The following is a 14,354-nucleotide window of genomic DNA, read 5'->3' as shown; positions in this document are numbered from 1 at the left end:
GGCACGAGACCCGCCAGCAAGGCTGCCCACGCTGGGGCTCAGCTCGGGCCCTGCAGCAAAAGCACGCGTCCTGCCCAAGACGAGACAGCTCGCGAGCAGGGCCGGATTCGAACCCAGCTCAGGCTCCCTTCAAAGCCCTTTGTTCCTTCCTCTGCTCTGTCCTGCTGCATAATGGAAACGTCTCCTTTTTCTAAGGTGACAACGTGCCCAGCGTGCCCCTTCCAGGCTGTGGGGAGATGATGTGTTCATAAAGCTGCAGGAATCTGAATACTTCTTCTGCAGCCTGAGTGCTAAGGGGCTGCAAGCCCCGCGGCGGCGCGGACATCACCGCCTGCAGGTGCCCAAAGGCAATCTGTTGTTGGTGGGTTTTTTTTTTTTTTTAATCTCTTGGACACATGTGGGAAAACATGAACATGTGGTCAGTGGAATGGGGCAGCAGATTTTTATTTTCCAGCTTCCATGACGTTTTTAGGTATAAAAATACAAAGTTTCTAGTCTTTCATTTAATTCGGGGCTGAGGGGGAGGGGCTTTTCGGGGATTTGTGTGCGGCGGGGGGAAGGCAGGGTTAATGCTGCATCTCTGCTGAACAGAGCAAAACGATCACAGTGAGCCTCAGAAACACAGTAATGGGCTACGACATGGGAACAAATGAAGAAATAAACTGAAATTCGAAAGACATCACGTGACCTGATGGTGATTTTTATGTAATTTTCCAAGTACACAAGGCAACCGACAATATGAATCTCCTCGTTATTAAGCCAGCAAAATCCAGCCATAGAACCAACGAGCACATCAATATAATTTGTGCACCAAGAAAAGTGATTTTAACTGAGGTTAAGTGCCTTTAATCCAAAAGGTTTGTTTTAATTTAAGTTTAACACTAAAGGGGAAATGAGAGAAACAGAGAACAACAAAAGCCTCTCGTGGAAGTATCTAAGTGTCCGTACAAAGCACATTTATGGCACCCAACCCACCCATGGGGACATTCACATCTAAAGTATAAATCGGAATTTAGAGACTTTATAAAAAGCTGTTTTTAAGCTCAATATGCCCCAAATGAGAAGTTGTCAATGAATGCTTAGGGACTCTTATAAATTCAGAGATTATTCAATTGCTCTATTATACAAAAACACTTATGAAACTGTCATAGTAAAAAAAAATGCTGTGAAATAAACACCGAACAGCATTCTCACACAAAATCAAAAGACGTGTTTTGCCTACCACTCAAAGGCATGGATTACATAAATATAAGCTCAAAGAGAATGTAAAGAGGGTCCTTTGTAAATTAAAAGCCAGCGATTTTGAGAAAGGAAAGAAGAAATAGAAGGGGGTGACAGCCTCAGTACCTTCCCTAACATCTTTTGTTACAGACACTGGTGGAGGGCGCCCAACCTGAAGGCCAGAGGCTCAGGGAACCCGGCATATGTTATAGGCACCAGGGGCCACAATTCCCCCTTCATCACAGCTCACGAGTCTTCGTTCAGGCTAGTTCTCATATCCCACTCTCCTCCCCCAAGTCCAGCCTGTTCCTGCACCTCTGCTTTTTGTCTGTGAGCAACTTCACTGACAATGAGACAGGCTGGGACCTGGGACCTGGGACCCTTTGCTGCAGTGCTTGCACCTGGACAAACTCTGCTCCAGCAACAAAATACAAAGAAACTATAAGGGACTAAAAATAGCTGTGTGCATGCACAGCTGGGACAAAATTATGCACAAGATACAAAAAGACCCAAAACCCAGCTGCCACTTCTGAAGTGCCTGGAGCGAAAGCAGGGCACTGCGCATGTCCCATGCACTCAGCACCACCAAAGGGGCGGGCAGACCACCTAAGCCACACCTCTGGCCACACCCCTACCCTCACCCCATATAAGGAACCAGCTCACCCCCCCACTCAGGGGGCAAGTGAGCGAGGGAACCTGTTACTTGTTCTCGCTCCCCTCTGCTGCAGCAGGGGCCCCAGTAAAGCCTTGCCTGGATTTCTTGTCTGGCCTCTAGTAAATTTCTACTGATTGAGGAGGCCAAGAACCTTGGTCGGTATCACCAAGGTTTGGCAAAAGGGAGCCGCAATCCCACGGCCATCCCTTGTCCACCTCAGCCTCTCCACCTTCAGTGGGCCTTTCGTGCACAGTCACACAGGATGCCTGCTCAGCTGAACAGTCTGCCCAGCGAACACACTAGAAGATCTGACGTCTTCCAGGAGAGGCAACTGGCAAGAGGCAGCTGACTGACGAAACACTGTTGTCTAAACAGGATGAAAAGCATCAATTCTCACATCACGCCCAGGCTGTCAGTCAACAGTAATGCTCCTCGCATCCAGGTAGAAAATACAGCCCCAGAGAAGGTGCATAACTTGTTCTGGGCCTGGAGCAGAGAAGTGAGTGAGTGACAGCTGAATAGCTCTGTGACTGACAACTTTTCACGATGGAAAGCTAGGGAGATGCTGGGTTTGGTCATCTCTTAATACAGCCACATCACTAAGTATTAGAGAAATACAAATCAAAACTACAATGAGGCATCTCACCTCCCACCGGTCAGAATGGCCACCATCAAAAAGTCTACAAACAGTAAATGCTGGAGAGGGTGTGGAGAAAAGGGAACCCTCGTAAACTGTTGGTGGGAATGTAAATTGGTGCAGCCACTATGGAGAGCAGTACGGAGGTTCCTTAAAAAACTGAAAATAGAGCTACCATATGATCCAGCAATCCCCCTGCTGGGCATATACCCAGACAAAACTATAATTCGAAAATATACATGCACCCCAATGTTCACTGCAGCACTGTTTACAATAGCCAAGACGTGGAAGCAACCTAAATGTCCATCCACAGAGCAATGGATAAAGAAGATGTGGTACATGTATACACTGGAATATTACTCAGCCATAAAAAAGAATGAAATAATGCCATTTGCAGTGACATGGAAGGACCCAGAGATTATCACACTGAGTGAAGTCAGTCAGACAGAGAAAGACAAATACCACCCATCCCTTATATGTGGAATCTAAACAATGGTACAAATGAACTTATTTACATAACAGAAATAGAGTGACAGATGTAGAAAATAAACTTATGGTTACCGGGGGGTGGGGTAAGCGTCGGGGGAGGGATAAATTGGGAGACTGGGACTGACATATACACACTACTATATATAAAATAGATAACTAATAAGGATCTGCTGTAGAGCACAGGGAACCAATACTCCACTCTGTAATGGCCCATATGGGAAAAGAGTCTTAAAAAGAGTGGACATGTGTATATGTATAACTGAGTCACTTTGCTGTACACCTGAAACTCACACAACATGGTAAATCAATCATTCTCCAATAAAAAATAAATAAATAAGTAAACAAACCACTTGGCCACTCTGACTTCGCTGAGGAAAGCATCGTGCTAGCTTCTCGGCCTACAAGGTGAGGAAGACAGGACGCTTGCCGTTCAGGAGTTTATAATCAAGCCAGGGAGCCTCGCGCTATAAGCTTGTGGTTCCTGGACGTATGTCCAGAGCCCCGAGGGAGCGCAGGGGGAAGAGTGCATAACTCTGCCGGGAGTGTGGGGTGGGGTCCGGGGGCGGCTTCCAAGAGCAAATGGCATCTCAGCAAACTCCTGCAGTTCCTCGGACAAACGAGTGGAAACCCAACCCCAGGGAACAGCCTTTGCCGGAGCGTGCAGGTGTGAGGCTCACGGGTCCTCAGGCTCCAGGGCAGCTGGAAGCTGGGTGACGGTCCGTTGGAGGAAAGCAGGGGACGGTGGGCGGGGGCGAGCTGGGGGTGAGGTCACCACTGGGGGAGCCCCTGCAAGCCTCGGGCCAAACCCAGCCCTACACCTGCTTTTGTAAATAAAGATGTACCGGCCCACAGGCAGATCCCCTTTGTCCACGTATTTTCTACTGCTGCGTTTGTGCTACTGTGGCAGAGTTAAGGAACCGAGACAGACATCATACGGCCCACAAAGCCGAAACATTTTCTATTGGACCCTTTTTTAAAAGTCTGAGGATCGCTGGCTGAAAGACTTGAACTATCGCTGGGATTTCCATAACTGACTCAAATGCGTGTGGTCAGCTCCTGTGGTCTCCAAGCAGCGTGGTCTCAACTGGCTCCCTCCCCATCACGGACATAAGCTTGTCTGCATAGCTCATTGACAATCCCAAATTTTGTGTCTTCATTTACTGTTGATCCTTTTTTCCTTGTTCCTACTTCAGGGCTTTGCTACACACTTTCCTTGCCTGACACGGTTACAAGCCTCCCACCCACCAGCAGAAGCTCATCACTCAACTTGGGAGTCGTGTTACTTCCTTTGCTTCCTCCCCAAGTTCTTCATAAATTTTTGTACTGCTGTTAGAATGCAGCTGAAAATCGATTTTTTTCCCCTTACTGTTACCGCTTTCAAATCCCATGGTCTGACAAAGAGCTACTCCTCCACAAAAAAGGTTCCCCTACTGTACAAAGCCCTTGGAAAATATAAGGCATACCCACCAGCATTTACAGAACAGAAAAATGAAGAAATAATCATGCTTTGCTGACGGGACACACAATAAAGGATTTCTTTTACCAGTACATCCCCTTATACTTTTAAAACCAAATGTGATCTATGAAAATTAAATTTGCACATGATTTTCCAGGGCGTACATCTCTAATACGTAGCAAGGAGTGTAATTATTGTTTTATTAACCACTGGCAATAAAACCCAGAGTTTTCAAGGCTGCTTTTTACGGCATGCAGTATATGTTGCTCCCTGGGCCCAGATCCCAGGGCTGCACCTTACCAACCGTGTTACCTTGAGTAAGTTAACCTCTCTGTGCCTCAGCTTCCACATCTTGCTGGAAAGGAGGGAGAGAGGAATTATAACTAACCTACCTTACAGGGTTGTTATGAGGATCAAATGGTATGAAGTATTACAAGAGGTTAATGCAGTGCCTGGCCCATAGAAAACACCGCGTCTATGTCAGCGGCTACCATGGGATGATTCTCAGGTTTCTTTCTTTCTTGTCCCCCACAGCATAAAGAATAAGAACGTACTGGGAACAGCGCTGTGAGACGATATTTCGTGGGGAACATGAAGTTGTTTCTGCCTCCTGACTTTCTGGTTTCCCACCAAGAAACACTTCTTCCACACCCTTGGCTCTTGTGGTTTGGGTGGGTCCGGGGCTGGGCACACGATCCCAAACTAGCCAATCACCGTATTCAGCCCCCAACACCCCAAAGTCCTGCACTCACAGAGGATCTGAGGCTCTCTCTTTCTGCCGGGTAGGCTATTGGTTGGCCATCTGTATTAGCCATCTGGAAAGTCTTCCCAGAAACAAAACCAACACAGCAAAAAAAGCAAACCAGCTCTGAGAAATGAAGAGGAATGATGAGAATGCCCCCAAAACAAACGTGAGCCTTTGGATCCAGTCGTGTCATCCAGTGACATGTGTTGATTTTTTAGCTTATGTCAGGTTGGAGCTGGGTTTTCTGCCCCTTGCGTCCAAAGGGTTCTGATACATACTCGTGAAGTGACATGACCTCTGGCCCCAATGGAATGCAAACCTTGCTAATCTTGGTGCTGCAAAGGAAGCATGGCAAGCAGAGGTGGCAGATGTGAGCTGTAAGCTTGGTTCTGTCTTTAGCCAGTTGGGGATCTGCTGGGAAGAGCGTTTCATCTTTCTGGGTCCTGATGTACTCGTATGTCAAAGGAGAGAGGTGAGTGAAAATCAGTCTCTAAGATCCATTTTCAGCTGCACCGTCCTATGGGTCTCTGTTACTCCTGGGTTTGTTTCAGTGGTGGGCACTGTGGTATAATTGATTAGTGATTCTCATATCTTCCTGCTTCCTTCTGTTTCAACTTTAAAAATTTTCTATTAGACTCTCGGTCACTGTACTCCAAGTGGATATTTCTTCCCCTTCAATTTCCTTCTGAAGAAAATATATTTATTTTTGTTTACTTGGGCATAATGATCCCATTTTCTTCCCATTTCTATATTTTTAAATCTAATTAAGGTGACAAGTCCCTTGAGGGTTGAAACTAGAGTTCTCCTGTGGGTGTAAACATTATTTTTTTTAATTGGCAACCAACTTTCCAGTTTTTACAGAGAAGCAGGATATGGGTTTTAAGTAATGTAAGCAGGAAATGGGTCTCCAGCCCACGCAAAATAAATGCAAAAGTACTGATTTACCCCCAGTCCACATCTGGCTTACTCATTTATAATTTTAGCCTGAACTGAAATTCTCCCACAGAACTGCAGTGTAACATCCACATCTACAGAATGTCAGACCAAAAATGGGGAGTTAGGGGGATAATCCTGTGAGTCTCGCTTATACATATAAATAATTTGTCTATTTCAGGGCAATATCATGCTTTTCTCATTAGTGCTAGGGTTTGGGGACTGAGCTAAGTAAAGATTAGCTTCAAAGCTTCACATTCATTGATTTTTTTTAAAAGGTTTTTAAAATAACATTTATTTCTTAAAAGTTAACATGTGCATAATAGGAAACCAAAAAACACAAGAAGCAAAAAACAAAGTCATCCGTAATTCCGAGCAGTTTACCATTTGATGTGTCCTTCTAGGTCTCATTTCTGTATTTACACAACTAAGCATCCATGTTTATGTAATTAAGATCATACAATTAGGTATCATGCTTTTTCACACACCACGAATATTTACCATTTCAAAGTCCCAAAGCTATGAGTACTTTGACAACCAAGAATGTACTACACCAACTCAATCTGGAAGGAAAGAGTCATTCAATAGCTCTAAAGTTTGGAGGGGATCAAAGGACCTGGCTGAGATGCGGGCAACAGAACCACCTGGAGGAGGTGACCCTCCCAGAAGGGACGGCATACCCAGCATGCATCCCTGTCTGGTGACCCCAAGCTTGCTCATCGGGACCTTAATTATGAATAAGACCCCAGCCTCAACTGCCTTCGTGAGTCCTTGGCAGAGAGAAGCAAACCATCCGGAGGCAGAGGTTCCAGGGGTGGTGGGTTTGGCAACTCAGGGATGCCAGTCAGGGCCCGAGTTCTGTCTGTCTTTCCATTCTTCCATCCACAGAGCCTGCTCTGTCCTATAGCTGACCTCCCTTGGGGCTGGAGAACACTTGCGTCTCCTTGTTCACATGCATCAGAAGGCAGGACACTTCTGCCCCAACATTCTAAGCATGAGTCTTTTGTTCTAGTAATTTTGTTTTGATACAATTTCAAATTTGCTCAAAAGTTGCAAGAATAGCACAAGGAACTCCTTCACTGTGTATCCCTTTACTCAGATTCATAAGTCTTAATATCCTGCCACATTTTCTTCCTCTCTTTCATTCTCTCTCCCACCCCCCCCTGCCCACACACACAGCCCTTTTGGACCATGGAGAGTTAGTGGCACATATCAAGAATAAGAACATTCTCTTATGTAACAATAGCACAGTGATCCAAGTCAGGACATACAAAGTTGATTCAATGTGATATTCTAATTGACAACCTATATTCGAATTTCAATAACTGTCCCAATAATGCCCTTTATAGGTAGCTTTCCTCCACTGCAGGGTCACCAGGATCATGCCTTGCACTTAGCTGTTATGTCTCAGTCTGTCTGTCTTTCATAATCTTGGCAATTTTGAATTTTAGTTTAGTTTAGTTTTTTAAATTGGGTTATTTCCTTCCTTATCATTGAATTTTCAGAGGTTTTCCCTATTCTACATATAAGTCCTTAACAGATATTTGATTTGTGAATATTTTCTCCTCGTCTGTGGCTTGGCTTGTCATTAATTTCACAGTGTCATTTGAACAGCAGACATTTTCTGATTTTGATGAAGTCTGATTTACCATTTTTTTCCTTTTATGGGTCACGAGCATGAGTCTTGAACTCATTCTCACTGGACCAGCCTAGGTTACACGTTCGCCATGAACCAATGACTGTGGCTGGGACAGGTTATACTGATTGGCTTGAGTCAAACGAATGGATCCAACCCTGATGTCTTCCCTGAGGAGTAGAAACCCAAGACGTAGAAAAGCCTATGTAAACCCTGGGCAGAGTTAGGAAAGGCGAGGGGCAGGAAAGACACTGGGCAGGCCGCCAAGAAACATCCCAAGTCAGAGCTCCCAGCAGAGCTCCCGTCGGCCAGCTGCGCACTCTCAGGGAAGCCCTGCCCGGCTCCAGGGGCCTCGCTCCCATGGCCACACGTCCCAGTTCCAAAATCCAAGAGCGTCTAACCGACATAAAGCCTTCAAACCCCGCTGTCGGACTGTGGCTTTTCGTCTCACTTTCGTAGGGGTCAGTGGGCGTGGCTTAGCATCTCCAGGGCCCCTCAGAGCGCCCCGCCCAGTGCCCCACTCAGGTGCTCAAGTGTCAGGACGTAGTGGGGGCAGGTGGGCAGCGATTCCACTGAGCGCCCAACCAGGCACACATCCCTGCGTCTTCCTTACACCTGCCTGGGCCCGGCCACGCGCCTGGCACGTTCTCGTTCCCTTCGTGATTTTTTGGTGCTGTATGTACTCTGCCTGTATATGTACTCTGCATGTATAATTCAAAGCCCCACAAGCCAATGATTATGGACCACTCATTTTTAATCTATTCAAATGTTCTCTTCTGAATTAATCAAGTGAATAATTGTTTGGAGGAGTGGGGCTGAATCGAGTTTGGAAAAATGCCAACATGCCAAGTTTCTAAATGTTTCTTCGACAGCAAAAGTTTTACACTCCCTCCCCTCTGAAAACGGGTACATTATTACCACGGTCGATGGACCCTCTGAAAAAGGGTACATTATTACCACATGCCTCTTGCCTCGTTTTATTCTCATCAACACAGGCAAAACTCTTTATTCCTACTGTTGAGATGGGGAAACAGGGTCTCCATGTGGCTCTAGGACCAGTTACCAGTGGCTCAGAGACACAGAGCTGGTTTGTAACCACTCTGGAATACAAGCCTGCTGTCCACGACACCCAGCGCCTGCCTTTTCACCAACTGCCACTCAAATTGTATCTGAAAATCCCCACGGTTGTTCTATTTCCATGTCATCTCTGTTGACACCTCCCCTTGGCAAACTATCATTCGTGTCACGTCTGAATTCCACACGCTGACGTCCTCCACGACTTGATTTTGGAGGCTGAGCAATCATATTTATAGATAAGGCAAAGAGAAAAGAATTTTTTGGAGACTCCACTTACATTCTTTGGACATTCCCACTTCAAAGCACTTCTGGAGTCGACAGTACTGGCATCGATTCCTGGTGACTTTATTAATAACACAGTTCTTATCTCGGTGACAAGTGTAAATCATGTTCTTCTGAATACTTCTGCGGAAAAACCCCTGCAAGCAACCAAGAAGATGAGAAAATTAAGCAAAACTACTGAGCTTCATGAGAAATCAAAGCCAACCTTATCAATGCATTGCCTGCTCGTTCTGAGTAATGAAGTGATGGCAGCAGAAAAGTTAACTTATTTAAGCCTTAAAATCCTTGTGAAATATGAATAGTCAGTTCTCTCCCTTTGCTGCAAACCAGAAAGCCCCTTTTAATCAAAACTGGACTTGCCCGTTATTATCTTGCTAAAAGAAAATGAATACCAAGTGAATTCACTTGGAAAACATAACGCAGAGTTGGGTTCACTCCAAACAGGCTTAACTTCCTAAGTGGCTCCCTTGCTGGCCGGAACAGTATCAGGTGAGTCCACTGTCAAGAAAGCCAATAGAAGAAGCATTCCATTTGCAGAAGAAATTATATGCTTCGTGAAAGAATTAGGTCTTTCCAAAGGAGTCTTCTCCAAATGCTTTTACATATTTAGCTCTCGTGATAATATTTAAAACACAATTTAATTTGCAAAGTGTTTAGAAAAATATTATCCAAGATTGGAAACAAGGCAGAAAAATGATTGCCTGCTCATTTAATGGCATGTGAGAGCCGTGATGTCCAATATGATAGCTACGAATCACGTGTGGCTATTTAAATAATGAAAATTAAATAAAATTAGTATGATAATCTCCAGGTCCATCCATGTTGCTGCAAATGGCATTATTTCATTCTTTTTAATGGCTAATATTGCACTGTATGTATGTACCATATCGTCTTTATCCATTCACCTGTGGATGGACATTTAGGTTGCTTCCATGTCTTGGCTATTGTAAATAGAGCTGCAATGAACACTGGGGTGCACGTATCCTTTCAAACCATGTTTTTCTCCAGATATACGCCCAGGAGTGGGATTGCTCGATCATATGGCAGCTCTATTTCTAGGTGTTTTTTTTTAAGGCACCTCCATAGTGGCTGCACCAATTTACATTCCCACCAACAGTGCAGGAGGGTTCCCTTTTCTCCACACCCTCTGCAGCATTTACTATTGGTAGACTTTTTGATGATGGCCATTCTGACCTATGTGAGGTGATACCTCATTGTAGTTTGATTTGCATTTCTCTAATAACTAGTGATGTTGAGCATCTTTTCATGCGCCTCTTTGGTCATCTGTATGTCTTATTTGGAGAAATGTCTATGTAGGTCTTCTGCCCACTTTTTCTTTTTTAACATCTTTATTGGAGTATAATTGCTTTACAATGGTGCCCACTTTTTGACTGGGTTGTTTGTGTTTTGTTTTTTTTTGATATTGACCTTCATGAGCTGCTTGTAAATTCTGGAGATTAATCCCTTCAAGTGCTCAACAGCCACACACGTGCAGGGGCTACCACACTGGGCAGCACATGTACAGAATATTTCCATCATTGCAGGAAGTTCCCTCGGGCAATGCATACGCCGCACTGACTGACAAACTTACACGAGTCATCTAACGGTCTTGGGAAATGTAACTTCCTTTGACTTACTGTTTATTATTGACTGGACCTTGACTCTGTAAAGACTGTAGAAGACTGGTAACTTATAAATCATATGTGCCTAGTATAGGTGCGAAGATTCCTGCCTGGTTGAAATATAACCAAAGATTATTGTTTTATTGCCTTGTAGGACATTAAGCAGTTGGGTCTAACTTTGCCACCTTATTCCAGCATTCTTTTTTCCAATCACCCTATGTGTCTGTCTGCCTACCTCCCTCCCTACCTATTTTTTTCATATCCTTCTTTGAACCACCTTTGTCATCTGACTGTTTCCCTCATTAATGAGTGAAATAAGTCTTCAACATGTGCTTACTGCATATTTGAATAAGTATTGTTTTTTAACTTTTGGAAAGTTATATTTTGACCGAAGAAGCAATTTATCCTGATTTTTTTGGAAACACTGATGAAACAAATCACACTTCAGGCTCCATGAGCACAGGGTCTCCTCCCAGCTTCTCCTCTCTGCGTACCCACCTCCCCACACAGCTTTGCAGAGAACGGAAAATTAAGTGGTGCTTGTTAAGACAGAGATGATTGAAGAGTGAGTGATGGGTAAACCTGCTGTCTTTTCTCATTGCCCAACAAAAACCTCTACGCTGCTAGGAGTATTACAAGCAAGGAGTTTTACCTCATCAATTGTGATGTGACTTTTACCTCCGTTAGTAACAATTCTCTTGAATGTGGGAAGCACACCATCCACTGTGTTGAACAGCAAACAAGACTTGCCATCTGAGTTCAACTTTCCCTGTAGTACATTAACACCCCAGGAGCCAGAACTAAAGACCTTCAAAGCTAAAGCACATTAGCAAAGGAAGCTCACGTAACACACATTGCTTAGGATATTTACGTGGGCACCCTAGGATTTTAACATCTAAGAAAACATATTTTTACTGGCATGGTTCGACTGTAAACGCCTGGAAATCTTGTTTAAGGTTGCAACTCCTCTTACATCCCAGACACACATATTTTCCAAGAAAGTGTAGTTTATTTTTGTACCTCTGGAGCTACAAATATGCTCAGAATCTAAAATAACAAGTTATAAATACTTTGAAGCTCTAAGAGAATCTGTGCACTATGGTCACCTCAAACATATTTTTTCCTGCAAAGAATACCTACAGGACACTCTTGGCTGCCGGACGTACAACCTCAATTGACAGAAACTTCACTGCTCTCCCGTCAAGTAACACTGACACATGGAAGATCTGGTCTTTTTGCAGGTGTGAAGCAAGTGAGGTATGGACCAAGGTGACCTCCACTTATTACAAACTGAATAATCAGTTCAGCAAATTCTTAGTGAGTGAGCACAAAGGAAACCAATCTCCTGACACCCGGATGAAAGAAGAAGAGAGAATTAAGAACTTTATATGTCACTAATTATGCAGGCAGCGTGGTTCAGGAACAATGACAGCAGAAACTAAATAGGACTTCTTGGTTTTCCAAATCAGAGTTTGGGCTGGATTTCATGAGGAGGTCTAAATTTCAGTAAATCATTTCCACTAGGGTAGAATACTTGCTGACTAAAATGTATGCTGTGAGGTATTTTTATTCATGGCCTGGGTAAACAGAAATGCCCTCTGAGGCCAAAGAGAGGTTTGCATTGTCCAAACCACCCTCCTCCACAGTAGATACTGTGAACCGTTCTGTAAGCCTCGTTTCTACTGCTTGGAGGACCTTGTGTGTGCGTGCGTGCGTGTGGCACCATAGCCCGTGTCACCAAAATTTTATCTACTTAATGTTTTATTTAGGTTGATTCTTCTTTATTTTTTTTTTTTAAGATTTGTTTTGATGTGGACCATTTTTTAAAAGTCTTTATTGAATCTGTTACAACACTGCTTCAGTTTTGTTTTGTTTTTTTGGCCCCAAGGCATGCGGGACCCTAGCTCCCCGACCAGGGATCGAACCCGCAACCCCTACAATGGAAGGCGAAGTCCCAACCACTGGACCGCCAGGGAAGTCCCTCTTCCTTTATTTTACTTATTTACTTATTTAATTTATTTATTTATTTTGCGGTACGCGGGCCTCTCACTGCTGTGGCCTCTCCCGTTGCGGAGCACAGTCCCCGGATGCCCAGGCCCAGCGGCCATGGCTCACGGGCGCAGCTGCTCCGCGGCATGTGGGATCTTCCCGGACCGGGGAACGAACCCGCGTCCCCTGCATCGGCAGGCGGACTCGCAACCACTGCGCCACCAGGGAAGCCCCCTCTTCCTTTATTTTTAACATTATTTAAAATGGAAACCTTTAACCTCTGGCTCAATTTGAATACCAGCACCAACTGTCAATATGAGAAGGCATTCTTCATAAAATAAATAAAATGAAATCGAACAAAACAATAATCAGATGTGATTTTACTCTCGCTGGATTCTGCTTCTGCTAAACCTCACTCCTGGCTGAAGGGGAATGGAGCAAGACTTAGCTACAGATCAGCACTGACTTGAGGCTTCTCTTTTTTTTTTTTGAGGCTTCTCTTGAGGAATTCAGAGAAAATAAACATGTTTCTCACTCTGTGATTCAATGAGGTTTAATGCCATGAATCTGTCCCATCTAAAATTGGGAGCCTCATAATTTGGGAATCAAAACTGTATCCCAAAGTTGTTACATGTAAAATGAGCTTTAGATGTACTGGGTTCAAACAGAAACAGACTCACAGACTTTGAAAATAAACTTCTGGTTACCAAAGGGGAAAGAGGGGAGGGAGGGATAAATTGGGAGTTTGGGATTAACATACACACACTACTAGATATAAAATAGATAACCAACAAGGACCTACTGTATAGCACAGGGAACTCTACTCAGTATTCCATAATAACCTACATGGGAACAGAATCTGAAAAAGAATGGACTTATGTATATGTATAACTGAATCACTATGCTGTACACCTGAAACTAACTCCAATACAAAATAAAACTTAAGTTAAAAAAATTTTTAAGTGGAAAAAAAAAAAGTTTTCCATCAAAGCAAAGTACTGAGTTCAAGTGTGATAGTTCTTGCAGCCAGGAGATGGGTAGGTACGGATGAAGGATTTGGTCCTCTTTGGAGAAGCAGCCCCACGGGAGAGAGGGGGCAGGAGGGTGCAGTGGGAGAGTCCCCACAGGGAAGGAGAGGGGCAGGCTTGGAGAGTCACAGCCTCAGGGCTAGGTGCACTCACGCACTATCTCCTGAGGGAGGGGCTGGAGGCTTACTTCCAAGACCCCTCCCAGCTGTACCTTTCCGGGACTCCAAGTGTGTCCTCGCGCCAGGGAGTGACAAGTTGGGATGGCTTGAGAGTGAGGATGAGGGGGCTTCTGTGGGCAAAGAAAATGGCCAAGGAGGAGGTTTGAAGACGAAGGAAGGAGAGCCCGTCCACCTGTAGGGGTGACAACTGCGATTTCTTCAGACTCATAGACACAGAGATCAGGCTGGTGGTTGCCAAGGGGGAGGGGGTTGGGGGAGGGATGGAGTGGGAGGCTGGGGCTTAGCAGATGGAAGCTATTATGTATGGATTGGATAAAAAACAAGGTCCTCCTGTATAGCACCGGGAGCTGTATTCAATATCCTGGGATAAACCATCATGGAAAAGAATATGAAAAAGAATGTATA

At 44.6% G+C, this 14,354-nt stretch overlaps 1 protein-coding gene across 4 annotated transcripts in view; it reads right to left on the bottom strand.

The window, feature by feature from the left end:
* The window catches only part of RARB (retinoic acid receptor beta), a 190,048-nt gene that overhangs the window by 102,731 nt on the left and 72,963 nt on the right, over nt 1-14,354 (bottom strand). For all 4 annotated transcript variants that reach the window (XM_029213603.1, XM_029213602.1, XM_029213604.1 and 1 more), the window contains exon 3: nt 9,127-9,268. In XM_029213603.1, the coding sequence (XP_029069436.1) occupies nt 9,127-9,238 (112 nt within the window). In that variant the 5' untranslated portion in view covers nt 9,239-9,268. The remainder of the gene's footprint in view (nt 1-9,126; nt 9,269-14,354) is intronic.

This window comes from Monodon monoceros, unplaced genomic scaffold, assembly GCF_005190385.1.
Source record: "Monodon monoceros isolate NGI ecotype Baffin Bay Population unplaced genomic scaffold, NGI_Narwhal_1 Super_Scaffold_11, whole genome shotgun sequence".
Classification (NCBI taxonomy): Eukaryota; Metazoa; Chordata; class Mammalia; order Artiodactyla; family Monodontidae; genus Monodon; species Monodon monoceros.
The sequence above is the reverse complement of the archived record's forward strand: the minus strand, read 5'-3'. Positions and strand labels throughout refer to the sequence as shown.